The sequence below is a fragment of the Salminus brasiliensis genome, chromosome 2, assembly GCF_030463535.1.
Source record: "Salminus brasiliensis chromosome 2, fSalBra1.hap2, whole genome shotgun sequence".
Lineage (NCBI taxonomy): Eukaryota > Metazoa > Chordata > Actinopteri > Characiformes > Bryconidae > Salminus > Salminus brasiliensis.
The window spans coordinates 39,774,066-39,799,771 of NC_132879.1; the positions used below are offsets into that span (position 1 = coordinate 39,774,066).

Below are 25,706 nucleotides of genomic sequence, written 5' to 3' on the forward strand. Positions count from 1 at the left end.
TTGAATCTCATAATGTATATACAGTCATCCTATCCAGTTTTAGACAGGCATTCAAATAAGAATTTTATATTTAAAATATCAACATACATCTTGTTAAATAGGACATGTTCACAAATGTGATTTTCATTAAATCTTTATTATAAAAATATAAAACACAAATTAAAAAGCAAAACATTTCTGTAAGCCCCTATGGGAAAATGTTCACCCCTTAGGAATATGTGTATACACACACACACATCCTCACACGCACACACATCCTCACACGCACACAGACACAGTACACAAGGGCTTTTCTGATCATTCTCAGCCTTTCACCTAAATATATCCAAGACAGAATTGACTGAAGTGTGTGTTAAGCAGACAGTATTTTACATTAACATTACCGGATTAAAGTGATCGAGACTAAGGTGGCTTGGGACTTGAGCAATGGCATGTTTGCACTAATTCAGTGATAATGAATTATCACAGTAGTTAAACTAAGAGTATTTTCTTATTTTTCTCTCTGCTTGATTTGCTAAAGTTTCTTCCCAACCCTTGTATTGGAGTATTTCCTGCGCTTGACACCAACACCTCTGATCCAACAATTTAGCTCATTAACAACCTCTTTTTGAAGTGGGTGTGGTTAAGCAGAGAAAACACTAAAACAAAGGTTATGTATAATACACCATGACCTTGGTTGGGGAATTTTTATTTATTTATTTATTTTTATTTTATTTTATTTTTGGGGGGGGGGGTGTTTGTTTTTTATTTTTTTTAAATAGTGGCTGGTTAAATAAAAAAAAACTCATGTCATCGTGACCCAAGGCACCTTAGTCCATTTCAGAGGAATGGACTGAAGATATTGTAAATACTTTCAAAAATAACAAAAAGGTTAGTGACAAATCAAAATTATTTGCATCTGGGCATTTGAAATAGTTTAATATTTTACATTTACAGAAATACTTTATCAATAGCTAAAACCTCTGTTTATGCAGTGACTTTCAAACTTGTTAGTACCAGCCAGCTAATTTTTGGGGAGAGAAGTACCATCAATTTGCTTAACATCATTATACAAATATAGTTTGAGTTGCATTGGCATGGTGTGTCCTTAGGAAATAGACAGTAGACCAGAAAGCAATCTGCCATTGATTTCTGGGACCTAGTTTCAGTTTAACTTAAAAATGATAGAAAGCCAATGGATAATTATGGGCTCTACGGCTTGAACTAGTGCTTCTCAAACCAGTCTGCAATGCCACCAGCCATGATGGTCCACATTTTGGCCACGTGCAAGATCCCAACACAAAGGACGGAGCAAAAACGTGAGCCGTTGGGGTGTTTCTGAGGACCACTTTGAGAACCACCAGTTTAAACTAACTCAGCAGATAATTAACATTATTAGTGCTCATAACATAACAGAGGTTTCAGTCAGGTCACTGTTTTAGCTTATATGAAACAGCAAGAGAAACAAAATAAATTGCATCTATTGCCCCGCTCAAGAAAATAAAATGTTCCCCAACATTTGTGCTATAAGGTTTTTTATATATATATATATATATATATATATATAAAATGTTGTGACTACTTAAACAAATACATTCTCAATAGATGAGATTATACTCTGGAAAAAGTTAACTCTACAGCACAAAGCAGGATGCAAGCAGAGATCATTTATAAATATATAGTTTACAGCAGAAGTATTCAAATCCTAGATTGTAAATACTGATGGTGATTGACCAGGTAATGTAAATGGTTGGCCATATCTACCATGCTTAGTAAAGGGAGGGTGAAACCTCTAGGACTGTGATTTGAATACCTCTGTTTTACAGTATACATTGTGGACATTTCATATATCTGTGTATAAACACACACACACACACAGTTAATCATCATAAAAACAATACCTAACCGTTTCTGTGGGAGGACCATAAAGTATTGCTTTGAGAAATTATTACCTTGCATGGACACTGCCCTCTGATTGTTTTTTTTTTGTAATAAATGCTGTTCTTGAGAATCACATGCTGTTTTAAGTGACGCTGTTTGTTGCCACAATGTGTTTTTTGTTGTTGTTTGTTTGTTTTTTTATGGTGTGCGTGTTAGCGCCAAAGAGCGTATATGGCATGTAACACTTATTGCTTTTTAGAAGAACGCCAAGTATCATTCTTTATATACAACTGTTAAGTTGATAAAGCGCCAGCAGTTTAGAAAAGTGAGTAAGTGCATTCTCAAAAGATCTAAAGGGGGACACAAGAAATTGCAAGGGAAGATTAATTGATTATTAATAAGCCCTTTCCATTTAAATCAATCAGAATTTTGTTCTGAGGGTATATAGCATGTTAAACATTCAAAATATAATTTTAATATCTTATGTTTACATAGCAGTATGTAATGTATTCATGTTAACGGCAGCTTTCAATGGCAAGACTTTTCCCCTGATACAACTCTTGTCTCTCCCTTTAATGTGTCCTTCTGAGGGCGGTAACTGCTCAGTGTCTCTGTGGACAGCTGAGTGCAGGTAATGTGACCACAGGGTGACCGTACGCAGTAGAACACAGGTATTGTTTATATCAAAAGTGCTACCTCAGGCACCAGTAAAAGTTGGCGTAGTCTGCAAGTCAGGACTTATGTCTCCCTATGGATAACTTTTTTTTTTTTTTTTTTTTTTGAATGAATGAATGAAATGTTTGAGGGGTAGTAGAAAGAAGGTTTTTAAAAAGGGGGTGGAGGTATGAGAGATGCTGGGAGTGTTCAGGGGTCAGTGGTGTTGATGGTGGTTTTGTCGCGCGAGGTCATCCCTCGGTACCAGCTACAGTAGCCCTCTTTCTGTTGGATGCAGGCATAGTGGCGTGACTGGTAACCAGGGTAGCCGAAGTGGGACAGCATGTCCGTCCACAGGCACTCGTTCTTTGAGGTCACAAAGCAGGGCAGGTAGTGACAGGGCTTAATCTATAGAGAGAGAGAGGAGCAAGACTATAGATCTGTAGCTTCAAAGCAGAAAAAGTCAGATTATGCAGGAGGATGCAGACTAACTGTCTTTTCATATCTTGCATTTTTTTTTTGGAAAATAGATTTCTGTATAAACGAAATGTATTTGATTAAAATGTGATGCAAATTTGCATATTACCAGTTTAGCACACAGATGATTCATTTCATCTTTTTAAATATGGAAAAGGCACAAATTAAAAATGCTGATTAACTGTTTTCTTGTAAAACCACTTATGGCCTTTTTAGAGCTTGGCCTTCAGAGTTTCTTGCATAGACGTTAATGTTTAAAATCTCCAGTCAGTCTGTGTTTTATGCTAAGCACTACAGTGAGGCTACAATAAGGGACATACTAAGAGTGCAATGCAGATGTAACTTTTTCATAAAGCACTAGGCAGGTACTTTATTCCCTCAATGAGGGAATAGGAGAAAGGAGGTGATATGAACAGGTTTTAATGCATGTGTGCCTGCAATTGATTACAGAAATTGCTGTGAGCTTCCCACAGTGAAGTTCTTACTTCCTCCCAATTTAAAAGGAGCCTTTTCAGCTTTGAATAAAACTCAAGCAACGCTTACTGCCGATGCAGAAGAGATGCAACATTATATGCATCTTCCTGCACTTAACAGATAAGGAAATGCCAGTTACTCACATTTATACTTTCAAGGGAAATGCTGAAGGCAAATGGCAATTAATTTAAATGAAAGCCTTAAAAAAAATTGGGAAATGCAAGAACACAACAGGCCGGTTTGTGAAGTGCAATTTCAAGATGGCTTATGAATATAAAACTTGACGCTTATCAGTTGCGAAAAAGTTCTGCTCTTGTAAAATGCCAATTAAATGCCTTAAAAGGACACGTCTCTTGACACACACCTGTACCTAACTATTTAAAGGACTCTTCTGTACCAAAAGGTTCATGTTAAGACAGGCAGAAGTCCTAATAGATGGGTGTTGAGGGCTTTAAAGCTGGTGTATCGCATGCAAGAATATTACACGTGCATTAGAAGTTATACTGTTCACATGCATTACTTGAGCACTTGGTCAAACATTGAGCTCTTTGTGCTGAGAAAATTTGGCCATGTGGGATTGGCATGCAGCAGCTCTGAATAATAGTTTACTGAAGAAGCAGGCGGAAGTCAAAGCAAAGTGTAATGATATGGTATGAGTACCAGTAAAGTGTGAAGCTAGCATTCAGAAGAGCAAGTCAGTATATGAATATGCACATTGGGTCCTGCACGCACACCTACATAAGTTCTTGACTTTAGGACGTTGAAGTAATACTTTGGTGAAAATCTAATTAACATGGTCACCATAATCACCAGGTACAGCCAAGACATGTTTGATGCAGTGAATTGTATTGCTGAATTGGGACTAGGATATCCGCTTTGGTTGGAGTTCTAGATGGGGACATTATAAAGCACAGCTTCTGGTTCCAAAAATGCTTCAGTAAGCAAGTTTGTTTTGTAAATCATTACAACCATCATTACTATACATAGTTCACCCCTAGTTTGCTTGAGGTTACATAACCAGGTTGTAGCATGTGGCTAGTGACGTTGACGTGAAGTTTTAGAGTTGGTCATAATATTTAAATCAACCCTTAGCAAGACTACATGGGACAGGTTGCACAGTAAGCATGTCCACTTATCCTGGATTTGTACTGACGGGCACAAATTACCATCTGTTTAATTTCTTTTTATAATTCCTGTGGAACTGTACATCCTCTCATTACCTTGCAAGCTGTAATGTCTGTTAATCTCCATTTTCCATTGTCAGGTCTCAAACAAATGTTTGAATTTAAGAAACGCATCCAGGGCAGAGTCCAGGCTTTGTCAAGGCTTTTGGCACACAGCCAAAGTTGGTACTGAAACACCAATGTGATCAAACTGCTTAACATGTTATTAGGGGGTTACAACGCTTATTAGAGGGTTACACAGAATTATGTTTCACCGCTTATGATTTTGTCTTCTATAAAGAAAGCCTGCGAAGACATTGTGAGCAAGTGTGTGCATTTGTGCAACTATTTCGGAGTGTGTGGTAGGCTGTCAGAGTACGGTGTTGTGTTTAAACAAAACTCTGTCTCTGGCTTTTCCCCTTCGGCCAGTGGCACGTGGTCGGTCGCTCTTTTGCCCTGTGTGGCCCAGCTCCTCCAGCCCTGGCGCAGCACAGTTGCCACTCACCCTGCAGTTGCAGCCCAGCTGATAGCGATGGTTGATTCCTTTCTTCTGAGCGAGGGACAGACGCTCCCACCTCTCGTTAAAGTTACACAGCCCTGTGTAGACCTTTCCATCATACACACGGCCTATGAAGGAGATGGGAACAATTATTGTTGTACAAGGTGTAAACAGCCTCTCAGCCTGCTACATCATATGATCAGACATGCACAGCGGCAGTTTCATTGGCGGAACACAAAGTCTAAATGTTTTATCAATGAGCCCAAAAAACGGGATGGAGGTGGCTTCATAATGTTTATATTGTTTACCAACATTTGTGAAAGTACCAGAAGTGACATTTGTATTTTCACATAGTAATAAATGGTAAACATCTATCTACACTTCCCTAAAATTGTCCCCCCATCCCTGCAGGAGATAAAGGGTTATTGAAAGGCCTTGCATATCATTCCCACACAGAGTATGCAAAGATGTCGGTTTGAGTATCACATGCAGCATATTTTTAAGCATTTCATAATCAGCGTGTTACATAAATGTGTCGTATTTAGGTCAGATGGGTTTAAGGCCCGTTAGCTATGGTAAACCAATCTCGCACTGTGCCATTAGATTAAACAGCCTCCTATGCCTCGATTCTCCAAAGGTCTTTTAGCTGTTATATTTAGCTTTTGGCTGTTTGCGGCTTATCACCTATGACAAGATCCCAACCTTTGCAACAGGTGCACCAGTCCAGTGCTGCTCTGGAGCAACACTGAAATGGCAGTAGACTAACACCACGGCTGTATGCACGGTCTCCCCTGTGGTAGCCTACACTTGTAGATGAATTATTTTAGGCATGGGTAAAAACAAATCCTACCAGGCTCTCTTAAGTGGCCATACTCCCACAAAACTATTCATGTGGGTGGCGCACACAGGGTGATCAAAGTAAAGTCCATCGTTTGGCTGATCTCGTGGTGTTATAGAGCTATGATACCTGCGGCTTGGGATGAGACCCAATTTTGGCCCCTTTGAAACATGCAAGAAGGCTGTAGGGAAAGTTGTGATGCATTGAGAGTATGTTACTGCCAATATAACAATCAAGGCCTATGTTTTATAGCATTCCATTATGTAAGCATTAGAATTCGGAATTTAAATTGTCAGATTGGAGCAACAGTCACCAGCTTCATTTATTAAATAGGGCTTTGCTCATTTGTGTTCATTACGCTATGTGGCCATTCAATGCTTCCTAACGTGGTCCTGTGACACTAAGGGGTATAACCTTCACCAATGTATATACACCATGCTGTTAGCCATATGAATGAAAACTGTACACTACAGAGTTCTGTAGTGTCCGAGACACTGTGAACGGGGGGGTGGGGGGGGGGGGGGGGGGAGTTTGTTTTACTCTGTGACTGTGACTTGTTGGTGCATCTTTGGCTGCTATTAGCATCCTCGTTTTTGCTGTGTGAAGCAGAGACCGCTTGCTATTACTGAGGAAATTTGTGTGACTGGTATTTCTCTTCAACTCTACTCTAAAACCTAGTGATTTTGTAATTGCTATAAAAAGACAATTATGGATTAAGCCTAATCAGTGGTTTAGCAATCATATAGTTTCTCACCTGTGATCAAGTATTGGTACTTGTTGATGTCAAACTTGACTCCACACAAGCTCTCTGAGGCATCTGTGTAGATGTGCTGCACGTGCTGCATTTTGTTGAATCCTTTGTACATCTATACGAGATAAAACGAAACAAAACTGGTTTGAGCAGCGTGAAAAAAGTGCTCTAGGTAATGGACAGTATTCACAGCCCACTGCAGTGAGCAGCATTGCAAGGTAACAAATCAGGGTTTTTTTTAGTAGTTGCTTTGAATGCTTTTAAATGTATGGCCATTTTCGTCCATGCAGTCACTCCATTAAAAGATCGAACGCATGGCCATTTCACTTTGTTTCTTTGCATTTATAAAACCAAAGATCTAAACAAATAAAAAAAAGAAAATTGTCTTATTTGAGGCTTACACAGAAGCTCATAAACCTGCAATCTTAACCCCATTAAGGACACCATGAGATACAAGCTCAATTCAAGGAAACTTTATGTTTGGGAATATCAGACAAACTGTCCAAACTGTGGACAGTTTGTCTGATAACAGAAAACGGAAATGCACAAAGTACAACAGAAGAGCAGCAATTAGCCAAGCTAATTAAAATGCAAATGTATATCTTGTGGTTTCCAACCCCACTCCTGGAAAGGTATCTACATTGCAGGTTTCAACTCCAACCCAAATATTACACTTCCAATTTAGCCAATCAAGGAAAAGTAATTAGTTGTGTTAGAGTTGGATTCAAAGTCTGTGGGAAGTTAGCTTCAGATGCAGGGTTGGAGACCACTGATCTTGTGCATCAGTTTCATTTTTTTAATCTTATAAATGGCTTAGCCTCCCTGACAGAGGCTCAATACAGATTTTTCAGCAGCCACAGATGTTGTCCACACACACACGCGCACACACACACACACACACACACACACACACAAGACATGGAGTCTGTTCTGCACTCTGCACCTGTCTTAGTCAAATGACTGTTCTTGCCTTTAGTCATGAACTTGGAATGTGTAGCATTGCGTAATCAAGTAAGAATACAATGCCCCTCCATTTAATGCTCGAGTGAACCTGTGCACTTGAGCTATTGCATTGCCTTTTTAACCTTACCAACAGAATACTGTGAACCTGTTCTAGGGGTATAGCAGTAATGTAGTAGTATGATTGTGGTACATTAGCAGTGTAATTTGTCTTTGCGGAGCATGACAATCCTTCTGACTTGCCTTCATCTGTTTGACTGTGTAGCGCATGGTGCCAAAGGGTCCATCTTTCAGTGGCTTCTTCCCTACCACTTTGGCTCGGATCACTGCAAACAAAGCACACGAGCACGTCCTGGTTAATATAGTACAGACAGCTTGAGTCACATGCACAGAGAGCAGTAGCAAAAATACAGATGCTTTTCATTAAACAGTACAAAGCCAGACCAGCAGTCGTAAACAGATTCAAAAAGCTGTTTTTCCACCGTTTGAGCTTTAGGATTGGATGCAATAGTAGGAGTGCTGACTGAGGTCACCTTTTGCTTTTCTTAACCTAATGAAGTCCATTATATGGACAGAAGGGATTCTGGAAGTCAGCTCCTTCAGCTTTCTCCAGATAGGGATTCAGCCTAGTCCTGGACTACATGGCGTTCTGAATGGACTAGGCTTAATTTGTGTGTAGGAAACCTTGCTCAGAAGGTTAATCAGAGTACTCTAACAGTAGCAGTCTTGCGCTGGCATAAGGGGTGGACAATATGACCATATTTTATTGTTTTTTTCAACATAGTATGCGCTTGTACGTACACAAGTATATTCTAGAGATCGTCAGTATTTATAAAAGACACCATAATTAATGAGATTTAATTACATTTACTGTAGCACAGTATGTGAATATTTAAACCAGGCTAAGCCCTACTAGAGTTTTTGGTACTGTTCTACTTTGTAAATATCTGTGTAAAAATCTTGTGATACATATTGCGTATGTCTTAAAGTATTATGTTTTTCATACTGCCCACCCTAACTGGCTTAACAGGTATTCTCGGCCACCACTCTTGATCTGAAACTTGTTCATTTGCATGGAAAGCTTGGGTATCTGGCTGAACAAAATCTTACATACAGATGTATTAAATATTAAATGTAGGACCTATGTTATTTTAGGAGGAGATTAAAGGAAGAGTTTAGTCAGAATATCTGACTAACATAGAAAATGGGTATGCTGATTAGCTGCTACTAGCTTCCATTCACAAGTAAAGCACCACAGCATCTTTCCAAACTGCTGCTAAAGCCACCTCATTGTACATCTTAACGCGCTTTGTGGAGAATACCAACTACCACTTCTGTTACATCAGCCAACAAATGCATGCACTGACTAGCATCACACTGAGTGATGGGGAGAGGGAGAGACACCCTACCCTTGGACCTCTGGCCACAGATCTTGCAGTTGTGCTTGATATAGCCAAAGCATTCAAAGAAATATGTACTCGCTGTAATGAAACGTCTTAGTCAGTGTTCTGATGATATCCATGGTATACTCTTGGCAATACATTGCACGCCCCCCACAATAGTAGTTAATATAATCATACTCCCCTGCTGTACTATGCTGTAGCCTAAACCCAGACATCTTTCCAGAAAATGATACCGTCTGTATGGTTAGTTAAGAGGGACAGCATTTGAATCGCAGGTACCATATCTGCAGTATATAGTATAATCTGTTTTTATGAGATCAAGATTTACTATCCAGATTCTGAAAAATAAAAAAAATGTAATCTGTTCCAAAGGCACCCATCTACTTCACCCTTTCAGTGAGAAACTGAACTGTCTCCTGCTGAAGCAGAAAATGTTAGCCTTGCATGGTCTACACCCACCCTATGCGAGACAGACCCATATGAGCCAGAGCAGACGTCTGAACTGTCGCAAGACTGATCCTATCTGACTGCATTTGGCATATAAACAGTGGCAAGATAGGAGGAATAGTCAAAACATCTTTGACTTTGTTTGCATCTTCTCGCCGATTGACTGAAATGATCGGACTCCTTTATGAAACGGGTGGTTCATTTGTGCAATGAATAGGCTTTTCCACACAAGGCTTGGTTCTCCTCCCAAACAGAGAGAGTATGGCTTCACCTGCTCCTCTGAACCCTAGAAAATTTGTAAAAGAGGAAAGAGCAGAGAACGAGTTAAGGTGACTGAGGAATCTTGCGGTGGTGAAGATGTTTGTTATCTTTCCCCGTAGGAATTTCCTTCCCACATTTCCTTAAGGCTCGCATTCCTCAGGCTGCTCCAAAAAAACAGTCTCGTCTCATTCTTCTGGCACAGAGTGGAGAGAAAGTTCCAGCATTTTCTTTAGCGTCGCTGCCGGTTTCCTCCCCATCCCCCCCGTGAGGATTTGATTGAGTGCTGGGGAGCCCCTCTGGCCGACATCTGGCATTAGGCATGGTGCCAATAGGTTCATGTTTCTCTGCTCCAGAGTCCTATTCTATTGGCAGTACTCTAGAGAGACAACTTTGTCAGTAACAGGTACAACTTAAAAATGTAGCTGAATGCATTCATTAGAAGGGGTGTCTTGTGGACCCGCACCCCCAACAGAATTAAGATACCCACACAGCCACCACATGACTACTTATGTCCGCTGCCTGAATATTTCAGAATCGTGTGAACTAGGATATAGCACCAGCACTTAGTAATGAATTTTGTCCTGTATTCCACAGCTTTACCAGATTAGCACAGTGAGGTATTCACATGCCAGGGCTTTCTGCCTTAAACACCCAGCCTTCAAAACACTGTGCGTCAATATTCACACATTTGAACTCAAACTCTACCCAACACACACACACACACACACACACACACACACACACACACACACACACACACACACACACACACACACACACACACACACACACACACACACACACACACACACAGTTTCAGCCAATATCCTTAGCTTGGTGCTCCCACAGTCATCTTATTCATAATATAATATTACAGTTATTGATCAGCTGCCTAGCTATGCCCAATCTGGGGACAGCACAGTGGTGTCACCCAGGGCAGTATAGTGTGTGTGTGTGTGTTTATTTATTTTTATTTATTTATATATATATATATATATATATATATATATATATATATATATATATATATATATATATATATATATATATATATATATATATATATATTTTACACACACACACTTTTAAAGTTCCATCAGTCTTATACTGTGGTTTTCTGACAAACATGCAATCCAAAACATTGGGGATGCAAGTGATGTTTTACTTTAAATTATATCCACATACTGTTGTGGCCTTCATCTGCTTGCTAGTATCAGCCTCCCTCCCTTCTGCCATTGCCACAGTTTATGTAATACATTCCTGCTAACAGGTTTATGCGTGTTGCTGTATGGCACGTTTAAGCTTCACAGAGTTGCGAGTTTGACTTACATTTCAGAACGTAGGTGGCAATATGCTGCGAGACAGGTAACATTGTTGTGGCACAAAAACTGAATTAAACCTTCCCTGCAGAAAGTGTGATTCAGAAGGGAAGCGAAAAATGTATGTGCTAATACCACACACACACACACACACACACACACACACACACACACACACACACACACACACACACACACACACACACACAGTGACTCAGTCAAACAGAATTGAGATGCAAACAGAGAATTAGGTTGAGATTTTAGCAAACTTGTACAATAGCTTGGAATAGCCTGGTGTCAGTTCATTTACAGAGTAGGCTTATACAACAAGCAGCAATTTCACATAGAGGGTGAAAATTCCAGACATGATTTAAGCCAGTTTGATTTTCATATGGGTGACTGAGAGGGAGTCTTAATGAGCCTTAGAGTACCACTCATCTAAATTAGTTCCCCAGTGTTAGATTGTTTGGTTGCACTTTGAATGCACTTTGTGTCAGCATATAAACAATAAGCAGTATTGTGTATGATTTAGCATCATAAGCATCTGATTTTACAAATAATTAAAAACAGAAGGAGTAAGCCTACAAATTGCTAATTGGTCACTTTTTGGCAACTTGTAGCATAAATACAAGTGACACTCTATACCACCCTCCAACCAAGCATCTACTTTACACCTGACCCTGTATGAATGTTCTTGCCAGAGACTGTGCTGCATGGTACAGTCCAGCCCAAACCACACTGCCCTGTTTTCAAAGTCCCTCACACCACCACCTTAGCTGGGTTGCTTTGGCAGGATCTTAAACTTCAGGGGCCAAAGTGTAGGGAAGAACACTAATCTGGCACATGAAATCCCCTTAGTCCAGAAGCCCTCACTGAATAGACCATTTCAGTCCTGTGCAAAGCATTGCCAAGTGGGTCTGTGTGCAAAATCAACCTCATTACACTGCAGCCTAAAGGTATGTGAGGAAGTAGGCCTTATTCTACAAATGGGGGTAATTGAGGAAATTACATTATGCCCCAGAAAAGTTTCACTAAGGAACTGTGAAGTTGACTTGTAGCAAATATGCGAAGAGTAGTGTTCATTAAAAGAAGCTTTTTAGTCTGTTCTGCTCTGCTCTGGCTTTGTGCTCAAGAACTCCTCCATAGGAAGGGATGACATTTATGATTCATCGCCATGTTGTTGATTACAGGGTACTGGGTGCCTAAATGTAGCTGAGTCATCTTCCTCTGTCACCTTTGAAGTTAAAAGATGAAACATTTCATAAATACTCAGCAAAACAGACGGCTGTACTGCGCAATTCAGAGTCTGCTGTGGGAGGAAGAGTCATACATCATTTCAATTAAGGTTTTAAGCATAATCTAATCTAAATTAATTCATGGAGCGTCACAGATCCTTAAATCATTTAACGGTCAATACAGGTTTCACAGTAAAAGCAAAGTAGCTGAAGTAACTCCACTGTTCAAGCCTGAGAATCTCTCAATTGTGCCTCCTGCAACAGATGAGTAAAGGTGTTTTGACAATTTCAGCAATATGTGTGCACACGCAGGGAATGCATAGACTATATATCTACCAATCTTCTTTTCGGCCTTTGCCAAAAGATTAAAAGTCAAATCCCATAAGAGTTATATCTAGTGCAAAAAAAAAAAAACAGCAAAACATCATGCACAGCTCACTACAGTTTTGATTTCATGCCCACACTAATGCACACTGAACTCCTGGACCTGAGCATGATGAACAGTTCTGCCTGCTGTAAAATACACCTGCTTCAACTAAGCAATTACTTCGTTGGTTAAGTAAGTGAGGTTGGGCAAGAACATCAGTTCATTCTTGGTTGTGACCTTCCAGTATCAGAACTGATGACCCCTGCAGAACTTAGACTACACTTGCTGTAGTGTTTTTACACGTTTAACTGTGGTGTTGGCCTACATGTTGATCCTGTGTCTTCCTGTCTCATATGTACCTCAGTCTTAAAATGACGTCTCAATAGAGGACCTTTTGCGTGATTGATTTAGAGGCATCTTGCACAGCTCAAGAACAATTTGGTATTCTTAACAGAGAATGGCGCACAGCCGTGGGAGTAGAGCAGCGAGGCGGCAGCAGATGCAGCGGCGATGCTCAGAAGCAATCTGGGCACTCGTTCAGAACCAGAAAGGACCTTGAAAAAGGGATTTTCGCGGGGCTCACTACTGCCTGTGGCATCTCAAAAGAGCCCCACTTCTTTTCCAGGGCCATACAGGATGAGGGGCAGATTAAAGCAGATGAAAGGCAGCGACAGAGCCACTGCCTATATAAAAGTGTCTGAGAAAAGTCAGAGCGTATGCAATCTTTGTGCTCGTGTTACCACAAACAAACAAGAGTGATGGGATTCCCCTCTGTGCTGGCCTGGTGCTTAACGAGGATGCAGAGCTATGTGGAACATCAGTGGTTAACCACAAGGGGGAGATGGAATCATTGGCCATATGTTTAAGAAATGCAGTGCTTTCTTTTTTCTATGCCATGACCTTCACATTGAGCATCAAGTATGGTTCACTGCTGGTGCAAGGGTCACTTGCAGGCCAAAAACAAGAGAGGTCTGGTAGCCTTGTTAACCACATCTGCATTGTGGGGGTTAAACTGATTCCTGACCTTTTTAACAGTTTGACGGTCAGGAAAAAAAGACGAGATCGACAATGTGCCCCTAATAGTGCTCTCTCGCTCTCTCTCTCTCTCTCTCTCTCTCTCTCTCTATTTGTGGGCCAGTATTGTATGAGCAGTAGAGGTTGGGTGGATGGATAAATACACATGTGGTCTGGAGCACAGCTCATAATAGCACCTCTTAACCACCCACACTTCAAACCTCACATTTCTGCTCACCTCCTTTCTCGGACTTCACCATTTCCTTGGACGCATACAAAAAAAAAAAAAAAAGACCTATAGTAATACAGTAGGAAACTATGTATTGTATCATATCTCTATAGTACAGTCATCAGTGCTACTTGTCTATAAGCCTGTACTAAACTACAGCCATTGAAGGGGTGTGCATTAATTATTACAAGAAATGGTCATATTACATCAGAATGTTTATGAGCATAGTGTCACTTAAGTGTTACCACTTTGTAGCACCTTTATTTTAATAGTGCACTGAGGTTTCATTTTCTTCCCTTACGAACCACCCTCAAGTAACTATCCCTGTTGACTTCACAATTTCTGTATAAAACTAATTGAAACTCCTTCAGAAGTATTCTAGTGCATGTTTATAAACATAAATAATATATAATAATATATAATTAATGTCTAAATGCTAAATTCATCACAGAAGCACCAGCAAATGAAGGTTTGGTTATCACTATACAGACAGCCACTAAGTTTTATTCTTTAGAACCTTTGAAAACCCTGCGGGCCAAATGCAATTTGTCAAAGCTATCATTCTCCTGATAAGGTAATGAAAGCTGGACTAAATTTTCATAGCAAAGAAAAATGCCATAATTGGGCCAGAGCAGACAGATGTACTCCAACATAACTACTCAAGAATGGGAATGTGCTCTCCTCCTATGAAGCAGGCCATCAAGCAGGGTGGTGCTTGCTCGTGTAATGATGTAACTATAGCTAGGCAGTCATAAGGTCCTGAAATACTTAAGAAATGTGAATAAGGTAAACGATAAGAGAGATGAGCCAGCAGCTGCTCATTGAGTTCAAATCCCAGGAGAGACTGGGTACTTCTATTGCCCCAGGCTGTGCTGGCAATACTGACTGTTCCCAGTGTGGGAGCAGCAAACAGTAAAATGACCAATATAGTTCTTAAAGTACTGCTTTCTATCTGAAAGCTGTGTTCAAGTTGAGGGTCAAACACTCCAGTGTCCAAGGCTCCAGTCTCCACATATGGGTGGAGGTGTCCAGCTTCTTGTAAAATAGCCAGCCAGCTAGTTAACTAACTGCCTGCCCACACTTGGGTAAGTGGTCATTTGTCCAGGGAAAAAAAAGAAAAACAAAAAACACAGGCAGCCCGCTGGGGCAGGTTGTCATGGCTACGCTTAACTCTTCCTTCTCTCCGCAGGGAAACACTTCACTTTTTCACCGTCATGACCCATTCTCACTAATATCTGAACACGCCAAGTGTGTACGGTGTGTACTAGTTCTCATAACGCGAGGCACACAGTGTGGCGTCCAATGAAGATACTTTAGCGCTACGTTACATTTAACTAGCTAGCCACCTTACCACCAGTAACTCGAGCGCTGTGTATTTCACACACAGCAACACATGCTAGCTGGCTAGCTAGGCTCTCTCCACAAGCAAAATGGTGCAACGCCTGCCTCACACAAAGTCAAAAACCCGAAGTTTTGTTCGTCAAAAAAAATCAAAATATTTCAGATTTTTTTTTATTTAGCTTCCCAAACCATTTCTGTATCAGAAACCCAGCTGCTGTTGTGGAGTCGAGCACTTTGAGAGGCCGTGCTCACAGAGACGTGCTCACAAAAGCCCACTATCTGTGCGCTCGCTGTGAAGCAGATAAAGCGTGTCTTACCGATGTCGGAGTTGCAGTAGGCGTCCTGTGGATGAGCCGGCGCGCAGGAACAAGCCTCTGTTAGCATGTCCTCCCGCAGACTGCACAACACCAACAGCGCGCTCAGCAACTGATAGCGAGGCTTCATGCTGAAAGTTTGTTCAGAAGCGTCCGGGTTTCTCTCTCGAGTGTGTATGTAACTGAGGGAGCGTGTGTCTCCTCGGCTGCTCTGCTCTGCGCCGAGTACCAGCTTCATATAGTGGATGCGCCAGGCAACGCCCCCACCAGCTGCTGCGCGAGCGGCCAATCACCACAGCCCAACTGCCATTTAAAAATAACACAGGCATGATGTAGTGGAATGAAGTTCACAAAAAACAGAAAGACCAGAAAAAACGTTGAAAAACATTATGTGAAATAAAAAATGGTGGGCAGGAAAAAACTTAATATTTAAAAACTTTAATTAAAAGAAAATATATGTTTAAAAAATGTTAAAGAAGACCTGATGAGACAGGTACTCCTTTTAAATGTAGTTTATGGATTTGATAAAGAGGTTCAGAATAAATCAAATGTAAACATAAAAAGCAAAACTAAAAACAAAATCAGATTCAGATCTGAAAAATCTGTTGTGGGGGAAAAAGCAGTTCAAAGACAAAAATGAAAGAAAGAACAATGTTTTAAAAAGAGGAAACACTTAAATTCATAATAGCTAAATAGCTCAAATAAAGTAAAATGATGTGTAATAAACACAAAAAGTACATTTAAAGGAAAATTGTTTAAAATCTGGAGTGTCTAAAAAGTTAATTAAAAAATGTATGTAAAATGTTAAAGAAAAGCAAGGTTAAGACCACTAATGTAAGGAACAAGAAAAAGTGAGTAAGTGATTGAGAGAGAGAGTGAGAGTCATACCCCTGAGGTTTCCCGGTGGGCTGAACTTCTAGAGCTGCTCACTATGAGCCAGCAGCCCTGCTGGAAAATGCTTGCTTCATGGAATATCACATGAGGTGATTCTGTATGGTATTATTATTTCCTATCAAGATAGACGCTCCTTCTCTTAGACTATACAGCATATGGATAAGTCCTTGTCATTCGGTGGGTTTGGCAGATATTTACATTAAACTTTCCTGAACCGCACAGCCGCCAAATATTTATATAAATTATATATAAATTATTTAAACATCACAACTTTTACATTTCCTCATTCTGCTGGAGCATCATCTGACAGAACTTAAAGAAAGGCAATGAGAGTTTCCTGTCTGTAAAACCCTGAGAAAGTTAGGGCAAATGTAATAAGGAAAAAAAAACAGTGAACAAAACCCGCTAATCCTTTACAGAGGGCCTGAATTAGTAAAATTAGGCTTAATCTGCCTATTTCCCTCTCATCTTTTTTTTATGTAAGCGTATTCAAAGAGCAGAGCAGAGAGATCGCTCTAAAGGCCTTATCCTTCCAGGATCAGGCTGCCTTGAAGGTGCAGGGTTGTGTAACATCTGGGAGACTGAGCCTTCTGACCCCTCAACTTTCATATGGAGTCACTCTGAGCTGAACTCTTTAGGTGTAGCCTTAAACAGGGATCGGGTGTTGGCGTACTCCAGCGTTTCTCAGTCCATTCCTCTGGATCTACAGTTCGTGTTTTGGTGCCCAGTTCCCAAACAAGTCTTTATGGCTGTCTTCACTGTGGGGCAAATCAGATTTGTTTCTTAAATTTTAGGTTATAAATCTGTTTTGGCTGGTTATAAAATAGTGGAATTCCAAAAACCTGGCTAACCTCTCATTCATGAGCTTTGAAGTTAATGTGTAGTTCTGCTTAATAAACTTTCAGTTATATTCAGAAGCGGTTCTGTTACTGAAACAGTTTCAAATCTTTACTAAAGTAGTGACTACAGTAAAAACTACAGTATCCATCCAGTTATCATCTAGTTCGCTTCTTCCTGGTCGGGGTCAGCAGTGGGTCCAGAGCCTACCCGGAGTCATTGGGCACAGGTCAGGAATATATTTACATTTATGGTACTTAGCTGACGCTCTTATCCAGAACAACTTACAAGGTTACTGGTATTATAGAGGTGGGCCAATGGTGTGTTAGGAGTCTTGTCCATGGACTCATATTGGTGTGGCGCAGCATAGTCACTCAGACCGGGAATCTCACGTGGTGTGGTAGCTAACTGGCAGTTGGTGGTGTTGTGTTGCGCCACACCAACCAGAATACCCCCTGCCAGTCCATCACTGGTTATAAAACCACAAAACACACAATGTTTTAAACTTGGTTTAAACTAAAATATGTGAATGTGAACCACTAGTCCACCTACTACAACTTCCATGATTCCCTTTCATTTAAGGACTCTGGCACATGTCAGCGCTCATCCAATCACTCAATAAATGTGTCTGTGTCTAGTTTGAATATGTTTATACAAGTCTGTTTGTTTTAAGCTCACTTTGCCAACCTTCCTGTTGCATACTGAGTGTTCTCTTATGCTTGTATTCAAGTGTATCTTGGCTTGTTGTTTTATCCCTTGTTTGGTAGCGTGGTTGTTTGCTCATTTTGGCCTTTGACTCTTGTTTTGTTTTGGTTGCCTTTGTGCTAGTATTCTTACTTGCTCTCTGACCTGTTAAGTCATGTAAGCTCTTTGCTTAATAAACCTACATATACCTTTTAGATCGGTGAGTGTCTGACCTGTACCTCAAACGTTAGAGAAGGTAGATCATGCCCTGCTTGTGCCTTTCTCTGTCCACACTCATTGAGAAATGTACAGTGTGAGGTGGCATGAGTTAGCAGGTGCATTTTCATGAACGGTTATTTTGTGCAATTCCTTTTTTTTTCCCCTCAAATGTTTCCCTTTCTTTTAGAAATTACATATAAGGTTTACTTGCTGTTGAACATGTCGTTCTATGCATCACTTTCGTGTTGTGAAAGTTGAAAAGTGAAGTTTCTATAAAAAAATTATACTTAAAAGAATCCTACACCAATTCCCTTAACAATGCCATGTTCATGTTGAGGCCCAATGTCCGAGCAGAGGTCTGGAACACTGCTTATAACATAACTCAAATGGACTTTGCTAACCTGTGGCAGACTGAAGGGGTGAATATATGTAAAAATGTTTTTGTGGCATTTTTGCAGCTCACAAAAATAAGGCAACTCTAAAAGACAACCTTACCTCACTTAGAAATGAAAAACATTTTTTTTAAAAAGGATGTGGGACTGCATCTGATTAGTCATTTGGCAGGAGAATGAGGTCACCTCATATTTTCACATTTGACAGCAAATCACAGAATCACAAACAGAATTCAAATGGCTAGGTTGTATAAGACCAACTATCGTTGCACAGCCAATTTTAATGTTATTGGTAACAGATTTCACACTTTATGAAATCCAACGAATCAAGGTGTCCCCTTTTTCTGCATTTGCGTCATTTAAGAATGACCTCATTGGGTTGAGCGTTATCGCTGCACAAGCCAGAAATATTTCTAACATAACAAACTGTTTTATGTCTGGAGAGTCAAAAATCACATCTGGAGCACATACATATTTTCAGGCACAGTAAAAAGCGTAGTGCATAAAATGCTCCTGCAGAAACAGTAACGTGTGGTAATTAGTTAATCTGAATGTCACATTATACATTTCATACATTTTATGTTTTAAGTAGGACGCATAACCACAAAAAGAGCTCACAAAGGACATTTTATTAAAGAGGAGGAGGTACATTTTTCACCTGATTGACAAACAATAACAAACAATGATAAACCATAAGAACTGTATGAACTTGTGTAACAGAGCGGTCTCTCTTAGCCTAAGCAGTCAGGGTGTCAAAATGCAAAGTGTTATGTCCAACTGATGCCGCCTAGTGCAAGTAGGCAAGAGGAGTGAGAGCCTAGTGTTTTATTTAATTGCAGCAGCCTAAGTATAGAAGAGAAAGAAAAATTGCTATTTTGAACCCACTGTGCCAGCCAGCTCTAGGGGGACCACACAAGAGCTATTGTGTTGTATTGTTTTGTTGGAGGTGTTGGAGCCCACATGGCTCCAAAATGACAAAATGGAACTGCACAAGTGACTCAGAGGAAATACCTTTCATCCAGTGGCTCAAAAATACATTGGAAGGAGGTGGAGAGTAAAACGACTGAGAGCCAAAACTGTACTTCTGGTGCGAGTGTGTTGGGATTTGCTCAACTGGGCTCAAGCAATATACCTCTTATTCAAATGTGCCGGGCCTGGCTGAATATACAGAATGGCTGAAATTCAGAAAACGTACCTCTGATATAAATGTTTAAATGTCCTGATTGTCATTCAGTGAATATTTGCTCTTGTACCATAATTCAGGTGCAGTGTCCAGGCCTGGCTCATTCACCCGTTGCTGAGTGTCTTTCTCCAATGCTTTATTTCAGTGGTATATTTGATGACCAAATGCCATTATGGTAGCATTCAGCAGCTGTTTTGGTTATAACAAATGTGCTTTTGGTACAGTGTAGTCCTGTGACATATACTGTTGTCCTATGCATTGGGTTGAAATGGTAAAATTGTTTTGACATTTGACATTGAATAGAAAAACTGGTAGTTTTATTTAGCATTTGCTGCACACCAGTGAGTTAAACAGGAGTAATTACGCTCTTCACAATAAAGCGTATAATTGATCAGTGTTCTTTAAGTACTTATGTTAGCCATGATATGCTCAGTAAAAAGTTTGTTGTATATCCCTCAATGAAATAAATGTCCTATTACCCACCTATAATGTTTGCTTTAGTCTGTTAAATTTATTGCTCGATGCATATTAATTTGAGAGGCTTATATTGAACATTACTGTCCTCTGCATTCTTCATTATTTGCAACATTCACTCTTAAGCCTAATCTTCATGCCTCACAAACAAAGTATGACTATTGTAATGTAAGGGAGTGGCTATTTAGCGTCAGTATCTCAAAATGTTGACAGCAGGAATCAACAAAGTCGGGCATTCCTGCCATTCATACCACTGCATTCTATAAACAGGAAGAATTTTTTTTTCACTGCTTTTAAACATCCTGTACTTGCATGGTCAGAGTGCATGTACATAACAGTGAACCCAAATAGTGGTGTAAAACCGACCCTTATGGGCCTGTCGGTTATGCAGATAGTTAACTCTAGGGATAAAAAAAAGGCTCAATATATAATGATGGGTATAGGATTTTATTTTCAAATGTAAATGTTAAAACGGGTTTTGTTATGATTGTCCATGTTCTGCTGCTGTGTGAAATTTCAGATTTTGTGATACACAACACATCCAAATTAGTTAACTAGGGTATTAATACCCTATATATTAATATAAGTATATACTCTCTTTGCTGCAGCAACTGAGTCTACTCTTCTGGAAATGCTTTATTAAGCAGATGTTGGACACACTGTCATGAGGATTAGATTGCATTCAGCCACAAGAACATTAGTGAGATCAGATTCTGATGTTGGGTGGTAAATTCTGGTTAATGACGCCACCAACCAAGGGACTTTTTGATTTTTGACATTGGTGGGGACATAAAGATAGATAAAGGGTTTTTTTTTTTTTGCATTTATGAGAAGTTCTGCCAGCAAGTTTATCTCATCTAGAGCCTTTTTATATTTGAGACAACCCACTAATAAATGAAGGTTTTTCTGTCAGTATGTTCCTAAGACAGTAATTACACACTTTTGATTCAACAGTGTTATAGTTTTTGTTCTTCTTTTTAGAACATCTAAACATGCATTTAAAAAAAAAAAAAGCACTCTTAAGGGGTTGGCATTTATATTTGTAGTCTATGCTGGATTCAAGAATATGTTAATTCATGAATTTAGTAATGTTATAACTCAAATGCAGCTAATAAAATAACAAGCAAGCTACTACCTTGCAGATTGCTTCGGTCACTTGATAAAATAAGACAAATAGGCACATATGACATTTAAATAGGCCTATTTAAAGCTCTCATTTCAAACACACTTTGATGAATCATGAGCTTAACATCGGTCACAAAACTAAATCTAACTATCAACATATCACCATGTCATTATTTGACTTTACCTGTGATCTTGTTTCTCTATCTGCCTCTACTCTACCTGAGACACTACAGTCAGTTCCTGTCACCTGACAAAATACATTGATGTAGCCATATTAACAGAGAGCCAAAACATTCCTGTTTTTTATTATTATTATTATTATTATAATAATTATTACCATTATTGTTGACCCTACACATTAGCCACTGAGATTTTGTCTTTGACTTACACTGAAAGTAGCTCCTAATGTCCACCTTTCTGTTTGTGGCTACCATCTGCCAAATTAGGCTTACCACACACAGACTCTCATATGTGCGTTTAGGGTTGCCACCAGTTCCATATATTAGCTTAAGGAATCATTCCTCATTTAATAATAAAAAGCACTGTCCCTTACTCTAGTTGACCGAGCTTTATAGCTTCTCACAACCAGATCAAATCACGTTTGTCAAATCACATTACATGGGGGTTTGTACCAAAGCCCCTCAGCCGTCTGAGGTAGAAGAACCGCTGTTGTGCTCCATGCAAGTTTCTAGGTGATGTGAACACCAAGGAACTTGAAGCTGCTGACCCTCTTCACAGTGGTCCCATTAATGGAGACCAGCAGCACATGATCTGAATTGCAGAGTACTTTTGAGGTATGAGGTTGCTATTGTCAGATGATGCTTAAAGGTTCATGGCCCCCCTGGAATGCTGCAGCCATTCCTGAAAAAGAAATTCATACATATACTGACAATCGTACCAATGAAGGGGACATCTTCAAACTGGAGAAGATGAAGTATGGTAAGAGGGATGATCCACTTTACTTCAGTTTTCCTGTTCTTACATACAGATTTAGTCTGTGGTTAGGAATGCCCTGAAATTAGTGTAGATTTATTGAAATTACTGTACTGTTTTATGATGTAAGGCATTGAGGAGCTGGGGCCTATTGTGGCAGTCTTGAGCAGTGACGCTGTGGAAAAGTCCAGACTGAACTGAATTTGAGAGAATGGAAGGAACCTTATACAGAAGCCATTGTAACATGAAGTGCTCTAAAATCATAGTGTTGTATTATGTTTCGCTGTGAATAGCTTATAAGGTATTCCTGAAGTATGTGCCATGCTCCACAGTCCACAAATAATTGGTTTCTGTCCATCTCAGTGCACGTTTAGCTGTTGTACTTAACCACCATTAAATCTAACTGTAAAAGATGACCAGCAGAGTCACTGGAATGTGTGTCTTTGTGGAACTGGACAGTGGAAGTCTCCATCCAACAGCACATTAGGTCATAAAGTTTGTAAAGCTGTACTTTACACTGTGTGAACATTTCTTGACAAATGGAATTCTGGTATGAAACTAATAATTTATGCAACTTGCAAGCTCAGCATTGTAAGCCTCACCTGTTCAGTTGATTTTATTATTATTAGTATTATTTTTTATTTTATTTTATTTATTTTTTTATACTTGTTCACTTACTACAATACCCACCATGGTTTATGTAATATACCCTTTCTGCTAGCGTAGACAGTCACTTTGAGACTAGAAAATACAGATTTGTATTTATTGAGCTTACATGGTTTTCTTCTGCATTTGCCAGGTAGCAAAAAGCAAAAGTCATTTGAGTGCTTGTATTCTGTTTTCATAGTTTCTCCACCTTCCAAGATACATTAGCAGAACTTTCAAGTAGTAGAAATGATAACTCTAGAGGCTATTGTGGCACCACTGTAGGAGGCAATTAGGCTTGTTTACAACAGATGTAGCCATGGCTACTTTCTGAATAATCCTTTAAGAATGTAATTTTCCTTCTCCTGTAAAGTTACCATTTTGAAGATAAAAAGTTTAGTTTGTGATATGAGATGTTTTGATAGAGATGATATACATATAGAGGTCTCTGAATGCTTGTGTAGACAACCACAGGCAGAGTAGACAGCCACAGATGGCATTATTCCTGCGGTTGTTTACATAAGCATTTATAAATGTTTATGTCGCATTTACAAGTGAAATGTATTTGTTCAAAGTTCTTGTGTACACATCATCAAATATATCGCTTTTTTTTTCTTGTGTGAGATACCTCCTAATGGGCTTGTCTGCTTCCAGTAAGTGGAGCTGATACTAGGAAACAGCACATGGGAGCAGAAAGGGATGGAGGAGGATGAAGAGGGCAGAGGGGTTAATAGAGGCTTGAAGGAGGAAGAGTGGGCGCTGATGACTCACCGGAGCAGAGATAGTTAAGGTCAGGGGTTAGTGGGATACATGCGTCAGCCTAAAGGGGACTGGGAGCTGGGTCTCAGCAGGGACTTTGCACGGACTAAATATAGGCATGTGGTTGGAATCTCCCTTGTTTTTTATATTAGTTATTTTTAGGTTATGCATTATGTCATAGGATAAGCAGATTTTGATTTGTATTACACTGGGTACACAGGGAAATGGATCCAGGCAAGTGAAAGCATCCTAAAATTGGATAGTTAATTGAATATTTCTCATGATTAAACCCATTTCTTTTAAACCTATTTTTACTTTGCGTACTTTGTTTATGTGAATTATCTAAGTTAGCATATCATTCTGAAGTAGCCTCACTTCACTGCCAGATCATTTTGCTTGTAGGAAGTCAAATTATCTGCCCGGCAGTAAGATTAGCTAACAAACAAACATGTCTAGAAATAAGACATGATTTCATGTACATTTTATTTAGATATCAACTTTGTCACGTGACAAATAGCATTAGCATAGCGTTAGACAAAAATGAGAAATATGAGAAGCAAAATCGTTCAGAGGTTAACACTCTGGAGGGTTAAGGGTATTTTCTTGATTTTTGCATAAGTTTAGTAATTTTATTTCTCTTTTAAAAATGCATGCAAATAAGATAATACTTAGATAATACATAATAATGTCTAAATGTTCAGAACAATCTTAACTCACTCCATAATGACACCCCATGTAATCTAGAACACTGTGTGAAGAGATGCTTCTTGTGAAAACATATCTATACCCATGTGGACAAATGTGTTTTGGTGCAAAAATGTGTTTTGGTGCTTGAAATGGGTTTACCAGAGTCTCGGCTTTACAAAAGAATGTATAAATTACATAGCATATAAATGGCAAACAGAAGACAAGTTTCTGATTGTCCATTGGTCAATTTCACACACAACCATAGGCAGATGCACAAATCCACCATTTGGGGATTTGTACAGTGTACAGCGCAATGTACAGCGTATACTCAACAGATTCAGGAAATTTGAGGCAGTTTGAACTGTATTCCTGTGCTGTATTATCACATCAAGAAACAACAAGATTCGATCTGCTGGTGCATTCGTATAGTTCATAGGGTTAAGGACTAAAACTTTGTGACCATAATAAAACATGTTACATAAATATGATGAGTGTTTCTCCAGAAAATCCTGTCCTTTACTTGTATCTTCAGATTTACTAATCGCTCATTGATGACTCTGTTTAGATTTTTCCATCTTGTTGCTGGTCTTGCTGCTTTGTCTTCAGCTGTTCCGAGCATAATGAACTGGTTATTCTCATAATGTGTCCAAAATATGAGGGCTTTATTTTGGTCATCTGGGTTATTTAGCTGTTAGGATGAATATACTCAAATAAAATGGATAAGTTCATATTGAGTCTTAAGTAAGCAAGTAAACAAGTGTAGTTTATTTTATTTTTGGCAGGTCTGGATTTTGGTGACAACTGATTTGTGGTGTTAGCTTCATAACACCACACAGTTAATCTGAGTTAAGTAAAGCGTAAAGTTACATAAGTTTGAAGTTCTTTTTCATTTTATCAATTCTTTCAGTTTTTTTTTTTTTTTTTAATGTACTGCTATATCAGGTTCAGAAGCTTAAAACTTAAACATTCTTAGAGCGCTTTTTCTTTGTCTCAAGTAGTACAACAGTGTAATGGAAGCACACATCAGTGGTTCACAGTAGGGCAGCTTCAAATAATGCTTCATGTAACTTCAGAGGCTATAGTCAGTTTTAGGGCTAGGACCTGTTTAAATTCTGTCCTGTCTTTAACACAACCGGTGAGCATTTTATTGGCCGTGAAGTGAGAACATGCCTTGCTCAGCTTCTTTTTGCGGTCTTTGAAATATCACCCTGGCCAGTCGTCAGTGTTTAGCAACGAATCACATTGCACTTTTAGGTCGGCTGCTGTAG

General features: G+C 39.4%; 2 protein-coding genes across 3 annotated transcripts in view; one reads left to right on the top strand and one right to left on the bottom strand.

Annotated features, from left to right (window-relative positions):
• Positions 1-25,706, top strand: part of syn3 (synapsin III) — a 127,874-nt gene that overhangs the window by 57,571 nt on the left and 44,597 nt on the right. The window lies entirely within an intron of this gene.
• LOC140549232 (metalloproteinase inhibitor 3) lies at positions 118-15,815 on the bottom strand. Its single transcript, XM_072672660.1, has 5 exons — positions 15,610-15,815; positions 7,920-8,002; positions 6,720-6,831; positions 5,134-5,255; positions 118-2,922 (listed from the first exon to the last, which is right to left on the bottom strand). The coding sequence occupies exons 1-5, from the start codon at positions 15,734-15,736 to the stop codon at positions 2,725-2,727; spliced, it is 642 nt and encodes a 213-aa protein (XP_072528761.1). The 5' UTR covers positions 15,737-15,815; the 3' UTR covers positions 118-2,724.